Source organism: Salvia splendens, chromosome 22 (assembly GCF_004379255.2).
Source record: "Salvia splendens isolate huo1 chromosome 22, SspV2, whole genome shotgun sequence".
Classification (NCBI taxonomy): domain Eukaryota; kingdom Viridiplantae; phylum Streptophyta; class Magnoliopsida; order Lamiales; family Lamiaceae; genus Salvia; species Salvia splendens.
Genome location: NC_056053.1, coordinates 4636616 through 4654484, shown reverse-complemented (window position 1 = coordinate 4654484; position 17869 = coordinate 4636616). Strand labels below are relative to the sequence as shown.

The 17869-nt window shown below is 34.8% G+C and overlaps 3 protein-coding genes across 10 annotated transcripts; all 3 read left to right on the top strand.

The window, feature by feature from the left end:
- Positions 1-397: 397 nt before the first annotated feature.
- On the top strand, positions 398-5316 carry LOC121787324 (glutamate receptor 3.4-like). Of its 5 annotated transcripts, XM_042186026.1 has the most exons (8): positions 398-563; positions 728-755; positions 1080-1390; positions 1746-3076; positions 3189-3466; positions 3831-3862; positions 3942-4351; positions 4580-5316. In XM_042186026.1, the coding sequence occupies exons 3-8, from the start codon at positions 1120-1122 to the stop codon at positions 5027-5029; spliced, it is 2772 nt and encodes a 923-aa protein (XP_042041960.1). In that variant the 5' UTR covers positions 398-563; positions 728-755; positions 1080-1119; the 3' UTR covers positions 5030-5316. The 5 variants fall into 5 exon arrangements, with proteins under 5 accessions (XP_042041960.1, XP_042041959.1, XP_042041957.1 ...); XM_042186025.1 differs by lacking the exon at positions 728-755; XM_042186023.1 differs by lacking the exon at positions 398-563 and having other exon boundaries at positions 576-818.
- A 2356-nt stretch (positions 5317-7672) lies between these two features.
- Positions 7673-8784, top strand: LOC121786992 (vascular-related unknown protein 1-like). 4 transcript variants are annotated; one of them, XM_042185582.1, is made up of 3 exons: positions 7673-7968; positions 8340-8366; positions 8488-8784. In XM_042185582.1, exons 1-3 carry the CDS (start codon positions 7708-7710, stop codon positions 8647-8649), a joined length of 450 nt encoding a protein of 149 aa, XP_042041516.1. In that variant the 5' UTR covers positions 7673-7707; the 3' UTR covers positions 8650-8784. The 4 variants fall into 4 exon arrangements, with proteins under 4 accessions (XP_042041516.1, XP_042041515.1, XP_042041513.1 ...); XM_042185581.1 differs by having other exon boundaries at positions 8340-8390; positions 8497-8784; XM_042185579.1 differs by having other exon boundaries at positions 8340-8390.
- Positions 8785-14125: 5341 nt separating this feature from the next.
- On the top strand, positions 14126-17612 carry LOC121785959 (syntaxin-132-like). The gene is made up of 13 exons (XM_042184452.1): positions 14126-14426; positions 14835-14948; positions 15027-15083; positions 15262-15310; positions 15380-15468; positions 15544-15617; positions 15709-15751; positions 15818-15878; positions 16051-16076; positions 16159-16236; positions 16328-16408; positions 16486-16551; positions 17324-17612. Exons 1-13 carry the CDS (start codon positions 14409-14411, stop codon positions 17483-17485), a joined length of 918 nt encoding a protein of 305 aa, XP_042040386.1. The 5' UTR covers positions 14126-14408; the 3' UTR covers positions 17486-17612.
- Positions 17613-17869: the final 257 nt, after the last annotated feature.

The following is a 17869-nucleotide window of genomic DNA, read 5'->3' as shown; positions in this document are numbered from 1 at the left end:
CAATGTACATGTACGTAATTATTGTAACATCGACATTATATCACATCATATCACATCATAAAAATGGTAATTGTTACCTACTTAGATTAATTTTGTAATTTTAACACAAAACAATAGTAATTCTTTGCTACAATTGTCATGTAAACCAGAGTATTAAATCACAACATATGTAGATAATATTAGTACAACGTTGATTCATTAAAATTATAAAAGAAAAATTAAAAACTTCACATAAATATATATTTCAGGATTAGAATTTGATCAATTCTTATAAAAAAGTAAACTTTTTTACAACAATTAGTAGTAGTAATAAAATTACTGCAGCAGTTCAAATACAAATTCCTAAACTATTCGAATATATGTTTGATCAATCATACAGTTATGAATTTCTTCGACCCACCAACAGCAGACGTTAACTGTTAAAGTTTTCTTGGACTTATTAAATTATTACTCTTCATTTATTCATTACTTTATCCACGTGAAGCAGCAGCTGAAATTTGCAGATTTCTTCTTCAGCTCAACAAATGGAGCTTTCGATGATTAATTAATCAATTTTTTCTTTTGTATGTATTGCTGCTTATGTCATCTCTGCTGCATCTTATTTCTGTGCCAAGAGTTTGAGATTGATTCTCTTATTCATACACTTGATTTAATTATTGTTTCTTTTTCTCGTAAATAGTACTCTCTCCGTTTGATAGTAACGAAAAACCTTTTTTTTTTTTTTCAGATACGGATATTAAGAAAAATTGTGTTAGGTGAGTTAAGTAAACGGAGAATCATTTCCCGACGTGGAAAATCAAAATTCCCCAAAATTTCAAGTTGAGTTTCGTCCCTATTTAATAATTTGGGAATTATTGCGGCTTTTGCTCTGCTAATGAGGAAGATTCCCCTCTCAAACTCCCAATCCCCACCATTTTTGGACTGAAATCCTTTGTTTAGTGGCTACAGCTCCCAATTTTGTGATTCAGTGATGTCAATTTCTGCTTGATTTTAAATCAACTGTGAGTAATCACTGTACACATGAAGTGTTTGATGTATTGACGCAGTGATTTTTTTTTTTGCCTCTTTGTTGCTTGAAGATTTGAGCTTGTGAGCTGCTGCCTTTCTTTGATAAGAAAAATGGAGGGCTGTGAAGCGGCGAGGGGGGCTGCGGTGTTGTTGATTTTGTGTGTGTTTGCTGCTGTGGGAGTGGTTGCCCAGAATGGGAATTCTAGTGTTGTGAATATTGGGGCTTTGTACACTTTCAATTCTTATATTGGGATGTCTTTGGGGCCTGCAATTTCTGCTGCTGTTGAAGATGTGAATTCTGATTCCACCATTTTGAAGGACACCAAAATCAATCTTATTTTGCAGGATACTAATTGCAGTGGCTTTGTTGGCACAGTTGAAGGTATTTTTTTTTCTTTTTGTATTGCTCTTGGATTGATGGTTTTCTTTTGAAGGAGAATTATTGGTATATTTTGCGAATTTTTTGTTCTTTGTGGTCTATCTTAATTTGTGAATTTTGATTAATTGTGTGTGGATTGGTTATGTTATGGAGAATTTTTTGAAGTAAAAATGATGTTAATTGGTATAGAAGGAATATTGATTTAGTAAGCCATTTTTTCTAATGCTATAATCTAGAGATTCTTTAGAAAATCTTGAGAAATGTCATTATCTAAGCTCAGGTAAGAATGATGCATAGTTTTAGTGGAGAATGAGGGGAACAAGGCATCTTTGACAGGTTGTCCTTACTCGTCTTGTAGCAATGCAGATTGTGGGGAAGCAAGTTGTTGCGGCGCTTGGTCCACAGTCGTCTGGGATAGCACATGTGATCTCCCATGTTGTTAACGAGCTTCACGTCCCGCTCATGTCATTTGCCACCGACCCCACTCTCTCGTCTCTGCAGTACCCCTACTTCATCCGTGGCGTGACTAATGATGACTACCAGATGCAGGCGATTGCTGATCTGGTCGAGTATTTCGAATGGAGGGAGGTGATTGCGATCTTTGTAGATGATGATAATGGCAGGAACGGGATTTCTGTATTGGGTGACGCACTGTCAAAGAAGCGGGCTAGGATTTCTTACAAGGCTGCGTTCACCCCGGGTGCTCCCAGGAGTGACATTGACAATTTGTTGGTCGAGGTGAACCTGATGGAGTCGCGGGTGTATGTTGTGCACGTGAATCCTGATACCGGTCTTGATATATTTGCAGTAGCAAACAGGCTCGGAATGATGAGCAAGGGCTATGTTTGGATTGCTACTGATTGGCTTCCTTGTGTTTTGGATTCCAAAGAAACGATTGATCCCCAAACCGCGGATCTTCTGCAGGGCGTGCTCGCGCTTCGTCACCATACTCCGGATTCTGATCTCAAGACAAGGTTCAGTTCTCGATGGGGGAAGTTCAAGAACAAAGAGTACCCGAAGTTCAATTCGTATGCTCTATATGCTTACGATTCTGTGTGGTTAGTAGCCCGGGCACTCGATGCTTTCTTTCGTGCAGGTGGGAATATCAGTTTCTCAGACGATCCAAAACTGCGCGACACCAAAGATAGCTCCCTCCGTTTGACGTCCCTCCAGATCTTTGACCAAGGCCCGAAGCTACTGCAGCTTCTCACTTCGTCAAACTTCACCGGTTTGAGTGGACAAGTTCAGTTCGACTCGGACAAGAACTTGGTCCGCCCTGCGTTCGATGTTCTCAACATCGGTGGAACTGGAATTCGGAGGATTGGTTATTGGTCGAATCACTCGAGACTGTCTGTCATTCCTCCGGAAAAACTATACGCAGAACGAGCCAACAAGAGTGACCAGTTTCTCTATAGTGTCCTATGGCCGGGTGAGACTACAGTAAAGCCTCGAGGATGGGTTTTTCCAAATAACGGGAAGCCTTTGCAGATCGCTGTGCCTTACAGGATAACATATCCAGATGTTGTGACGAAAGATAAAGGGCCATTGGGGGCCAGAGGCTACTGCATCGATGTATTTGAAGCTGCTGTCGACTTGTTGCCTTACGCAGTTCCTCACCAATATATCATGTACGGAGATGGTAAACGTAACCCCTCGTTTGGCAATCTTGTGAGCGACGTAGCACAAAACGTGAGTGTTTATCGTTCAAATCTGTTCCCAGTATTAAACTTGAGGCATTCTATATAGAGATGATGAACTTATTTCTCTGTGTGTGTGTGACTGGTTTACTTTGTCTGTGCAGAAATATGACGCAGCAGTTGGGGACATGACTATCACGACAAACAGGACGCGGATGGTGGACTTCACACAGCCTTTCATGGAATCCGGCCTTGTCGTGCTCGCCCCTGTCAAGCAGGTCAAATCCAAGCCGTGGTCATTCCTTATGCCGTTCAGTTGGCAAATGTGGGGTGTCACTGGCATCTTCTTTCTCTTTGTTGGAACTGTCGTTTGGATTCTTGAGCATCGGACAAATACTGAGTTCCGTGGCCCTCCGAGGCAACAGATCATGACGGTTTTCTGGTTAGTATTCTCCCAATCTTCACTTCCCAAATATTATTTCGATGAATGCATCTGATAACGAGAAAGCAGAGAATAAATTGACACTACGAAAAGCAATTTAGTTCGTTAGACGCTTTCCCCCAACCAATAGGTCAGGGGTTCGAGTCAACATGGGCTAAATGGGGGAATCATTGATGATCTCTTAAAAAAAGTGATGAATTGAGACAAGCGAGCAAGCGGATCACGCATCCCTGGCTTCACTTTGTTGCAACAAAAAGGACTAAAATTATCCCAAAACTTTCCTTGATAGTTGATTTGATTTGAAATTAGATTCCATCTTTGATTTTGTGAGCTATGCCACTCATTTCATATCTTTCCCTTTCAGGTTTAGCTTCTCAACGATGTTTTTTGCACACAGTAAGTGTATTTCGCTAATGTACGCTTTCGCTATTGTCTTTTTCTAAAACGGTTATTGACTGGAGTCAATTTTATGTAGGAGAAAACACGGTGAGCACGCTGGGGCGTCTCGTCTTGATCCTGTGGCTCTTTGTGGTATTGATCATCAATTCAAGCTACACAGCTAGTTTGACATCCATCCTCACCGTGCAACAGCTCTCGTCGAGAGTTCAAGGAATCGACTCGTTGATCTCGAGCTCCGACCCTATCGGTATCCAAGATGGCTCGTTCGCATATAACTACCTTGTCAACGAGCTGAATATAGCTGAATCGAGAATCCGGGTGATGAGGAGCCACGACGACTACGTTCGCTACCTTCAAATAGGTCCGAACAAGGGTGGCGTCGCTGCCATTGTCGACGAGCTTCCTTATGTCGAGCTCTTCCTTGCCAGCACAAAGTGCCAATTCAGCATCGTCGGAAGAGAGTTCACCAAGAGCGGATGGGGATTCGTAAGTACTATTTTCTATCACAGTTTTCTCCTTCAGTTTTCGCCATGTTTTCTATCCACGCTAAGACTAAGCAAAAATACAGAACCAGAAATCCGAATAGTTAATCAATCCGAACCAAATCGAAATATTGGATTCGATTTGGAGTCCAAAATTCGGATTTTTGGATCCATGTCAACTTAACTGAAAATCTGAATACTCACACCTAAACCTCACTTGATGCTTCCGCAGGCGTTCCAACGAGACTCGCCGCTCGCAATCGACCTCTCAACCGCGATCCTGCAGCTCTCTGAGAACGGAGAGCTGCAAAGGATCCACGACAAATGGCTGTCGAAGGACACATGCTCCGTCCAAACAAACCCCATAGACGACAACCGCCTCTCGCTGAAGAGCTTCTGGGGCCTCTTCCTCATATGCGGCATTGCTTGCTTCATTGCCTTGGTCGTCTTCTTCTGCAGAGTCTGCTTGCAGTTCAGCAGATACAGCAGCGAGGTGGTGCAGCAGAACATCGAGGCGGCCGAGCCAGCGCGGCCCAGCAGGCGCATCTTGCCCACGACGAGCTTCAAGAACCTCATCGATTTTGTCGACAAGAAAGAGACGGAGATAAAGGAGCTGTTTAGGAAGAATAGTGGGGATTCGAAGAGGCATCCGAGTCAAGTTGGTGATGGACAGGGCAGTTGATGGTTTGTTTCGGGGCTCGATTCGTCTATTCTATTCTGTCGTGTTTCAGTCTCGTGTTTTATCGTGCTGTGCACGTGCATTCGGGTGTGAAGTGAAATACGAGATTGGAACATGTCTGGTGATAAAGAATCTAGTACTTATACTACAACATAATACCAAAATATGTTAGAGAAGGAAAAAAAATGAAAAAAAAGAAATGTGATATAGAAGAAGTGTATATTATTGTAATTAGTTATATTATTCACTTACTATAGTTTTGGTTAATATTGTTGAGTTTTAGAGTTTTCTTTTCTATAGCTTTAAAATATAGGCATTCCACATTATGTTCCACTAATCGTAAAATATAACCTATTTTAAGAACCTAATAATCTCATATTTTGTTCAGAGTTAACTGCCAAATAATGCAAGAAGTTTAATCAATTTTATAAACCTAGCATTGCAACTGCATTATCACTTTGTAATAAATTGCAATATTCACATTCACATCCTATAATACATTAATACTGCAGGTGATTGGTAGACTTGACGAAGGCATAATATTAAAAAGAAATGTCCATGAATGGGCTAAATTCTAAAACCTAAGACCAAAAACTATTAGTAGAACATTAATTCGCAGTAATGTATAGAACGAGGATATTATTGCTATTGCAACATCTTATATTGAATTCTATACGAACCACACGGAGACGTCACATGAGCATGGAGTGGAAGAGCCGGGAGAGACGGAAAGACGAGCCTCACTCGGAGCAAGGAGAGCCAATATCATCTTCAGTGCTCCCAAACACAATTCTATAAAATAACAATACTAACAAGTAAGAAGCATGGATTATGTTCCCCTAACCATACCACATTATGTTCCACTAATCTCATGTTGGAATCGTATGTCGGGTCAAACGACTTTGACCAATAATATTTCCAACGAGACATTTAATTTTGTGAAATTAAATGATATAGCGTCGATCTACGTTCGGAGTAGATGACAGTGGTATATTCATTTTCTCAAGTCCGATTCCCGGTGAGTGAGAAATAATGAATTAAAGTTGCGCAAAATTGCAAGCTAATTAAATAAGCTAGGAGAGAAGTCATTGAAAGTAACAAGCTTATTAAACAAGTATTAAATAAGTAGAATTATTACATGTAATAATTCTAGTGGACTAAGATGGGTTGTAGAGTCCACACGCGCGCGCCGCCTCGAGCCCGAGCCCGTGCTCGCGTCCTTGGACTTGGATCTTGGCAATTGGTCTTTGGACTGGTCGTGGGGCTCGTTGGTTGGGCTCGACCCAAGGCTGGTTCGTCTACCGGGGCGTATTTCGTGTTGCGGAAAGAGGACTCCTCGACTTAGCTAACTACTGTTCACAGTTTATTTGTTTCGATTTCTCTTGTAATTCAGTTTCAGTCATTTCTTTTGTATTCCTTCTTTTAGGTTGTATTACGCCCAGTTTATCTCTTGTAATCCAGAAACCAACATCTTATACTCGGTCTGCCATTAGAAGTAGGGTTGGGGAAAAATACCGAAATGCCGAAATACCGGCCTTATCGTACCGAAAAAATACAGAAAATACAGAATTTTTGGTATACCGTGATTTTCGGTACGGTATGATACCTTACTGAAATATTTCGGTAAAGTAAAGGTATGAATTTTTATATATCGCGGTATACCGCGGCATACCGAAATTCGGTATATACCGTAATTTAAGGTATATACCGTAAAATATGAATATAATAATATATAAAGTATTTTATATATTTTAAAATTATAAAATTTATTGTGAAATATAATATAATATGAATAAAATATACTAGTGTTTAATACCCCGTATATAATTTAAATTACTATAAAATATAAATAGTATTCTAAAAACTCAAAATATTCAAATTTCATTGATATTGAAAGTAAGGTATACCGCAAAAGTATGGTATACCGAACTTTGGTACGGCATACCGAAAATGAGGTACGATATCGATATGAAAATTCTCCATACTGAAAATAAGGTATACCGAAATTTGGTATACCGAAAATTTTGGTAAGATAAAGGTATGATTTTTTCGCATACTGAATTTACGGTAAGGTGGTTTCGGTAAGGTATACCTTACCTACCCACCCCTAATTAGAAGTACCGGTTTACCATTTTAGTTTGCCCGCCATTGGGAGTCCTGGTTCACTTTTACTATAAATGATAGTAGACCTCACATTGCACTAACTCATTTACTCACGCTTTATTATAACATTAATATATAAAAATATGTCTCATATTCTACTATCTTTTCCACCCACTTTTCTTTACAATTCTTAAAACTTGTACCGAACTCAAATGAAACTCCTAATAACGAATGGACTAATATTTTTGAAGTTTAAACTACAAATTTATTACTCCTACAAGTTTAAAGTTTTGCATTATAGTTTAATAATAATCTATAAAAAAACAAACACTTTTGCTAACCTACTCCTTTTCTTGCCACTTTTCCAATTTAATAAATTCAAAATTGAAAATCCCCACCCTCCCAACCGATCTTAACTACCTCGACTCCAAAGGGCCCACACTAGGATTCCACTTTGTGGGCACCCTTACATTTCACACCCAAACAATATTTAAATTCCTTCATCAACAATCATCCTCACCTAAAAATTCTTCCAAAGAAAAATTCACATCCCACAAAAATTCTTCAAGCTTTCATCCATGGCGATGAACTCGTCGATCAACGACAAAAACATCGAGGAGGAGGAAGAAAGTGGATGGACGCAGTATTTGGAGGACTTCTCTTGCAACAGGGACAGCTTCATAAGTAGCTCTTCTATGGTCTCGGACGCAGCGTGGAATGGCTCTTCAGACACAATTAAACAGTTGAATTTGAAGAAGTTGAATCGAAGAAGGAAAAATACGTATGAATACGATGATGCTTTGGAAGATACGGCTAGCTCTCCTGTTCATAGCCCTAAGGTGATCATCACTTATCCTTCTTTTCTTCTTTTTTTTTGGATTTTTTATTTCCAATATTACAAATATGATTGTATAGGTGTATGGGAGAAAATAATTAATTTATTGATTTTAGAAAATTGTTTTGAGTTTCTTTTTTCAAGAGATAGGTGAATGTTAGTTTGATTTAAGATAGATTTTTATGATGAATAATTAGTTTGTTGGTTTTAGAAAATTGTCAGTTTTATACTATGGTTTATTTATAATCAAAGCAAATTTACTAATTTTATACTATGGTTTATTTATAATCAAAGCAACTTTACTAATTTTAAAATTTTTGCACCTATTTTCTTGAAAAAGAGAGTAATTAATTATGTTAATATTTTGTTGAATAGGTAAGCACGATGATGAAGCAGATGGAGGTCAACCATAGAAAGATGGATGAAGTAGTATTTAATTAATTAATTTACTTATATATATCTAAGTGTTTTTTGCATATGATCGTGCCCTTTTAACTAAATTTATTTAATTTTATGCTTTTAGGGTCAGCAGTCAAATTCAAAGAATTTCTTGAAACCAGAAAGAGAAGAGAGAAATACGAAGAATATTGTTATTGACAATGAAACTAGCGATCAATATATGGAGCTAAGGAAGAGAGGATTATGTTTAGTGCCAATGTCAGCCTTGATTAACTATATTGGTTAATTAGTATAGTTTGTGTATCCATCTTTTCACACACTTTAATGTGAAAATTAGAAACATACTAGTACTATATACTAGTATTATAGTGTGTAATAATAAAATAAATTTGGTTAGATTAACTACTGTACATAATTTTCATCGACGTTTCCTTCGAATATCAAAGAAAGAAATTGCATCTTGTTGGTACGAGTATACATCAAATATATCTCTTTAGCTCTAATTGAATACACAGTTTCATAATTTGTATAATTTTTTAATCTCTTTTTTTTAATATGCTTCGGTTCATTCATGCCCCTGCAGTTTAGAAATAGGAGTCACTCGTTATCCATGCCTTAGAGCATCTCCAGCCATTTACACTAAACTCAAACTTATTTTAGTATAAATGTCACATCAAATATGATTTTACTCCAACCATTTACATTAAATTCAAATTTAAAAGAATATTCTCATATTATGTCTTTTTTACTCACAAAATTTGAAAAACTTTTAAGTTTTGATTTAGTGTAAACCTAAAGATAAATATTTTTTCTCAAAAATAAAAAATGAGATTAGTTATTTAGTACTATTGGAGCTAATTAGTTATCCCATTTTAGGTTTTAATATATCCTTGTAGATGATCTCATGCACCAGATCACTCCCTACTTTTGTTCCGAGCATTACTATCTCTGATTAAAAAATCTACTTTCTTATAAATTGCGAATTGAAATCACAACACCATCTTATAAATTCTTTTTACAATTATGCAAATATTGAAATTTCAGGTTGAGAGAAAATAATGCTCCGTACTTATACTCTTAATCAATTCCTATAACAATTATGGTTCATAAAACAATACTCCGTAGAAATTAATTTATTTAAATTTTGACATTTTCCTTTCTTTGTGTGATCTTTTTAATTTTTTCTTCGATTCTTGTAATTATTTAGGATTAAGAACATTCATTGTTTCATTGGAAGTAGCATTTCTTAGATAATTATTTGGAGTTTTCATTTTATTCCTTTTTTGTTTCTCGCATAATCGAACTAATTAAAAATAAGTAGATTGTAAAAAAAACAAAAAAAACAGACTTACCAAGTAGATTTGACGTATGACGATGGCTATTGGTAGCAATATTAATTTTATTGTTATTAAATAATAATCAGGTGTTTCTTTATTAATTTATTTGTTTAGTGCATTGAACCGAATAACTATTTTTTGGCACAAGTTGTTATTTATGACTGATTGATTAGAATTATGAAGTGTAACGCGATATGTAAGTTTATACTCTATTTAAAATAGATTTAAATATCACATCATTATTAACAGGCCCGGCCTTGGGGGGGTCGAGCAGTGCCCCCGCCCCGGGCCCCCAAAACGTTGGGGCCTCCAAAATCCAAATACATACATGAGTATATATATGCTACTGGGCCAGGTCCAAGCAAGAAACAAGAGCCCACTGTTAAACTATTAGTTTATAGTATTATTATGGGGCCCCTCTTTTAGTTCCGCCCCGGGCCAATAAAAACTCAGGACCGGGCCTGATTATTAACCACTGCTGAAATGAACGAAAAACATTTTTTTTGTAACTGGTAGGTAGTCATTATTTTCTCTGTTCATTGCATTTAAAATGACTTGATATAGAATTTTTGGCCCATGTTGGATTAAAATTTAATTTTTTTTTTCAGACATAATCAGAATTTTATATCGGAAATGTATAGCTGGTTTTTTTGCTAAACCGAATAGTAGTATAAAAGAAAATCAACGAGTTAAAAATACCGAGTAATTTGGTCTGTAGAAAAAAAACTTAGGGGTTATACTTTCAAAATTTAATTTAAAAATATATTTTTAGATAATTAATTACTTTATTAATAGCATAGTGAATTTGCATAAAAACTGGATAAATTTAAAGAGACTAGAAAAATAGCATGGTAAGGACTTAAATCTCTTTGCCACTTGACTTATGTCCGCCAATAACTGCATATCTTATGTAAGCACTACCGATTTCTCTATTTTCTTTATAAATTTAAATAAATAAATTGAATGAATAGAGTTTTGATTTTAACATAATTTATAAATTTAATGATGCTGATAATAATTTTTAAGTTATTAGAATAAAAATAATATATAAAACAAAATAAATAAAGTTAATGTTATTAGAATCAAAACATATTTTTAAGTGTATTTGAACAAACTTTATTGGACTAACTTTTAATTATTTGAAAAGTAATTATAATTGAAAACTAAATAATGAGAATTATCTCATTTTGGGCTAACCTTATGGGATTCGGGTTAATTTCAGGTCATTCATATCGGCTGGTGTGCGGGCTGTTCGATTTAGGACAATTCAGATTAGGATTTTTCAGGTTAAAAATTTTGCAACCTTAATCTTGTAAATTGTGAGATTATTTGGGCAACCCATGAGTTTGAGTTTCGGATTGAATTGACATCTCTATTGCTCATATTGTATGAAGGATATAAAGTAACAAATTAATTCATAAGAAAAGGATATTAGTTTCAGGGATCAATTCTTTGACGATAATTAAGCATTAAACATATAAGTAAGCCTTGCTAAACTATTCTTTTTCATGGATTAATGTTTAGGGGGGTGGGACCGAATTAGGCCGCCAATGAACTTCTATTAACATATAAAATTGATGGGTTCATTTTCAGGATATGCACACTTAACAATAACTTGATATTGATTTTGATGGCGACTATATGATGGGATTATTGACAATCTTTCATGATTTTAGTGGAACATGCATGGCTTGCTTAATTACCTACAAATTCATTCTCTTAGTTACAAATGTATCGTGTCGTGTTCCTTGATCAAATAAACCAATTGTATGTGTACACACATAAATATTTATTTAAATTAAATATTACTAGTACTATATTCTCAATTCAAGTCCAACATACGAATCAAGATTTAGCGAGTTTTTTTTTCCTCAAACACCATTACAGTGGGGGTTAGGCACACCCCCAACCCATCTATATCATACGGGAAAAGAATAAGATATTAAAGTCTCGTGCATAGCCTAAGCCCTAAAATGACTAGGACCACAACAAAGATCAAAGAACAAAATTGTGATGCATCCACATACCGAGCACTAACCATCTATGCTTGGAACCAAAATTATCGGTATGAAGAAAGACCCAAGGCTAGACAGCCCTCGACCCTAGCTAAATATATATGTGAGGGCACAAAAGACCAATCCTTTAAAAGGTTATAATCCACTCAATTATAGAGGAGTTAGATGATCGCCAATTTATCTAAGTAGGACAAGAAAGAAGTTTCAATAGTCTAATTAAATATAGAAATATTCATCCAAATTTTGTAAACTTTATTACCTCATGCAGCATTAGGCTTGCACAAACCAAACCGGACCAGCGGTTAACTGCCGGTTCATAATCCGGACAGGTTCAACGAAATGTGAAACAGAAACCGCCGCTTCAACAATTACACCGGCGGTTCAATTAAAATTAATTTTTATCAAAATTGGTTTTTATATTTAAAAAAATAATTTTTACAAATAAATGAATACAAGAAATTCATGATAGCCCATATATATTTGATGGGCTTGTGAATTCTATGAAACCATTCTGGGTTATTTTTCTTTAATACATTCTTGAATATTTATGTTTCACTTTCGATGTGGGACAAAATATGTTGAAGTATTTTATTTTATAACTATATGTTTAGAGCATTCATTCATCTTTTTCCAATGTGGGATACAAAACTTTCTTTTTCCTTCTACTTTTCTTCATTTTTTGTATAATATATATAAACAAAATTATTATTTGAATATATTCTTGATTGATAAAAATAAACAATTATTGAGAAATATGATTTGTATATGGAAAAATATTTATTTGTATAATAGTTATCGTTAGATTTATACAATTTGTATTATAATTATTCCTTTTATGTTTTATAATAGTATTTATTATTTAACATATACATAGATTTAAACATAAGCAAATCGATATTGATAAAGAACTAATGAATAATAATTCACGTAATATTTGTTGTTAAATTATAATAATAGAAGATAGAGTACAAATATAGACGAAGAACGATGGGAGATCTATCATATAATTATAAATAATGACTTTTATCCCGCATTGAAAGAAAGAGTAACACATACAAAAATGTGTAATTCCAATATGGGATACAAAACTTTCTTTTGCCATCTACTTTTCTTCATTTTTTTGTATAATATATATAAACAAAATTATTATTTGAATATATTATTGATTTATAAAAATAAACAATTACTGAGAAATATGATTTGTATATAGAAAAATAATTATTTGTATAATAGTTATTGTTAGATTTATACAATTTGTATTATAATTATTCTTTTTATGTTTTATAATAGTATTTTTTATATAACATGATCATAAATTTAAACATAAGCAAATCGATAATGGTAGAAAACTAATGAATAATAATTCATGTAATAATAATGAGCTGATCTAACTTTGATTTATCACCAGTCTTAAGTTATTGTGTTATAGTACTATTATATTTAAGATGGAAAAAAGAAATAACTTTCAATTAATTTGGGAAATGTAGCTATATTTTGTATTATTTGTTTATTTAAATGGTTATTTTTATTAACTACCAATAGGCATTAACTCTTTAATTATAGCAATTGGACAATTGTGTGAAGAAAACCCGAAAACACAAATGAGCCAAATATTTGGGCCGAGTTCTGTTTTATGGCCCGAGAATTTTAATCAATAAATTAGCGGTTTATATTTATACGCATTAAGTTTTAGTGACAGCCCACTAAGTGAAAACTCATTTATTGATCGTCAAAAAACATTTTATTAAAGGAAAAAAAAATCCTCAATCACAAATAGTGCAAAAGTCCAAACAGACTAAAATACCCCTTAATGGCTAGAAGGTATTTTGGATATATAAAAGTCCAAAAGGTATAAAAGTCCCTCCAACGATATTATATCAAAGTCTAGAGATGTATGGAGATATTTTTAAAGTTTGAGAATCGCATTTGACACAATTTTGAAATTTAGATACCAAAAATGTTGTTTACTCTTATATTTATTAAACGCAAAATTATATATCTAAAATATTGAAATTTTATCTTATGATAAATTTATTAAATAAACTGAAACATATAATTTAGGATATTAGACGTGTGACTTTACTTAGAGTGCACTCCCAATATTGATTGTGGGTTCTAACGAAAATATTTGATATTCACGTTTTCCCATTTTGCATGACTCAAATATTCTGATCATTTATTTTGAGCAGTCTTTTGTAATAAAAGGAATTCAATTGTTTCTACTTCTTAAACATTTTAATTGTAAATGGAAAAACTTAAAAATAAATTGTAGATAGTGTAGAATGAGAGGAAAGGGGTATATTTCCAAAACTAGAATATAAATTCTCTCTTTATTACTTAGCATATATTCTATTTGGACATTCATAGACGAATAAAGCATACAACAAATTGAAGAACCAAACAAATTCTTAGCCTTGTCTTCACACGACTGATATTCAATATTAATTCACGTCAAAATCACTGGGATTAGTCGTTAATTTGATTCCAATTCCATCTTTGTTTTTGACTAAACACTACTAATTTAGTGTTGATTGTTGATTCTAACGCTCCTTAATTTCATCATCGAAAAACACTGCGAAAACTCCCATTTTTATTCTCTTTTTCTCGTCTTTCCCGTCGCCGGCCGAATACTCCCCACAATAAATTCTATTTCTTCTTCACTTTTCAAAAAATCATTTTATAGCTCTTTGAAGATGAACGATCTTCTTACGGTTGGTGTTTATATTTCTTTGATTATTTGTTGGTTTTTGCCTGCTGATTTTGTATTTTTTTGGTTGATTATAGAGTTCATGAATTGAATGTTTATGCTGATTTTTGGGTGAATTTATCATGGACTATTATTTAGTTTATTCATCATGTTGTCAGTCAGTTAGTAGTCTAAAATTTTGTATAGAAAATATATAGTTTTATTTTTATTTATTTTTATTTTTTAACTAGTGTTTAAGAATAGATGTTTATGCTGTGTAGAAATAATAGTACTTCTATGTTTTGTGTGCTATGTTTAAAAACAAAAATTTTCTTGAAATGTTACAAGAGAAAATCTCTTAATAAATGAGACATAATGTGTTTTTATGGTTCTTGATGCTTGACTAGTCATTTGAGTCTCGGGTGCATTGCAGGACTCGTTCGTTGGAGATGCCAAAGGCAACGCGTCTAGAGAATCCGACATAGAGATGGGCCCTCGGCTTCCTAGGAGTAGCTCTGATGTGGCTCTGGAATCCTTCCATAAGCAGGTGCGCGCCAAAAAGAGGTCATGTGTCCGTTTCCCTGTCTTTGTCCTCGTAAATTCTCATCGTTATCGTTGCTGGCAGATGCAAGAGGTCGAGAAGCAGGTGGACAAGCTCTCCGTTTTGCTACAGAACCTTAAGGTACGAATACGGCCTTCCATTCATAAACAACGCTTACAAGTGAAACGTGTTGTGTTAACTTAAAGACTATTGCAGGTTATGTAGTTTCATCTGTAGACGACACTTGCAAGCGAAATATGTTGTGTGTTTTCTTAAACGACTATTCCTTCTTATGTATTTTGATTCTATGCATTGTCAGGAAGCGAACGAGGAGTCAAAATCGGTTACAAAAGCATCTTCGATGAAAGGTGCAATCCTTCTCCTTTTCATAATGCCTTATAGATTTAGTAATGTAACATATCGTGTATTCGTTCCAGCTATCAGGAAACGGATGGAGAAAGATGTCGATGAAGTGGGAAAGATAGCGCGCGGGATAAAAGTGAAAATCGAGACAATGAACAAAGATGTATAGCTCAGACCATTTTCACACTCTCTTTGGTTGTTTCTTTGCTGTGATCTGATTTATCCGAATGCTTCTCAGAATTTAGCTAATCGGCAGAAGCCTGGCTGGGGAAAGGGAACGGCCGTTGATAGGTCAAGGACAAACATGACAAAGTAAGTAGTACATAAATGTAAACATCTCTAGCTGATTCTTCCTTCCCTACGTTTTGGTAGGCGTAATTTAACAACGCCTCGTTCCCTGCAGCGCCTTGACGATGAAATTTAGAGACCTCATGACCGAGTTTCAGGTCCGTTGATGATGATTCTCTTTTTCGATACATTGAGTTTTTGAGATGTTTTATTTGTTTGAACAGACATTGAGACACAGGATTGAAGAGGAGTATCGCGAGGTTGTTGAGCGACGAGTAGTAACAGGTCAGATTCGTATTTATTTTTCTTTTACGTTTACTCCCTCCGTCCCTTAAAATTGTTTAAGACCGTTAGTTGAAAGTGCGTATTTTAAGGGACGGAGGGAGTATTTCTTTCGTTATTTGTTTCGTTTCATTTTTTTAATTTAATGCGCGCCTTGAATTGTTTCGACCTTCAGTTACTGGAAGTAGGCCGGACGAAGAGGTAAGCCTTCCTTGCAATGCATCACTTGAAATTTGCAACGTGTCGACGATCAATATTCATTTTGGAGCTCGATGACTAACAGACTATCAATACTCTCATTGAAACCGGAAATAGTGAACAGATATTCCAGCAAGCGATGCAACAATCCGGGCGCGGCCAGGTGCTTTTTCATTTTTTCGCGAACTAGTAAAAAATATTTATTCATGCGAAAGAACGAAATTTTTGACATTTTTATATGTCACGTTGTGTAGGTGATGAACACTTTGGAGGAGATTCAAGAGAGGCACGACGCTGTAAAGGAGATCGAGAAGAAGCTTCTCGACCTTCATCAGGTACATCGCGATCTAACTGATGTCGTTGGATCACGTTCCGATATTCTTGACATCCGTTTATCGACCTCACTTTGCAGATTTACCTAGATATGGCCGTGCTAGTCGAAGCTCAAGGAGACATTTTGGACAACATTGAGAGCCAGGTTAATTAGTTTTCCCAAACTTTTAATGATCTTATATGATTCCTATATTCAAAATTGGGGTATAAGAAACAAAGATATGGCGCGTGTTGACAAATGGCAAGGCTCTCGTTCAAGTAACGAACGCAGTCGACCATGTCCAGTCAGGGACGACTGCGCTTCAGAACGCGAGGAAACTGCATAAGGGCTCTAGAAAATGCATGTGCATTGCCATTATAATTCTCTTAGTAATTGGAGTTATTATAGTAGTTATGTTCATAATTTGGTCCAACCATGGAAAAACTACGGGAAAATGGTGCTTCGTTTTTTGCGCCACAGCGCGAAAAACATTGCTGTCAATAAACCTTAGTTAGCGTAAATAAATTGTTTGTTTTTTCTGAGAGGTAGGGGGTTTGCTTTTTGGTGGCTTGCCTTTTTGTTGCTCGCCGTTTTGTGGCTTGAGCGTTTGCATGTTCGTGAGCTTTGAATGCGTTTGAGAAATATATTGATACTAATGTGTAGAAATAAGGTCCATGTAAATCTGTAGCAATCATAAACTAAATTCTAGGATCAGCAAAAATATTGTTTAGTGTGTTAATTAGATTCAGAGAAAAATAATTACATGTACTAACGAGAGATGGAAAAAGTATTATTGAAGTAATAATGATTATAGAATATATTAATCAATGATTTTTTTTTTGTTGGGATAAATTAAAAAAGAAAAGTAAGTTATCTAGTTAACTGATCTTATTTTCTTTGTTTATTTAATTGGTTGGTTGAATTATGGTTATTATAGGTGAAAAACGCAGTGGATCATGTGACCATGGGTACGGATGCTCTGCAAACAGCAAAAGATCTGCAAAAAAAATCAAGAAAATGCATGATGATTGCCATAATTTTAATGTTGGTTATTGCAATAATTATCGTGCTTTCTATTCTCAAACCGTGGAAGAAATAGTAGTACATAAGTTTTTCAAAATTAATTTGCAAGCCATTTTTCATAAATTAGGACATTTGATTTATACGTGTACTTCTCTTGATTTTGAAAATGTACCTTATAATAGTTGGCAAGCCAATTTATGTCATGTTTTTTCATATTCCACAATGCAACGAAGATTTTCGACGAACACGCCAATTTTACTTTGGAATATATATATTTTTTAAAATTAGAAAAACTCAAACTCAATGTATTTAGATTGTGTATCTCAATTGCGAAATGCATTTGATGGAAATATGCATCTTAACGAGTATTCATAAGTTGAAGTTTTCGTCCGATTGAAAATAATTGGGTAGCATACAGATCGTTAATCATGAGATATAATATAATCTTGACATCAGACGG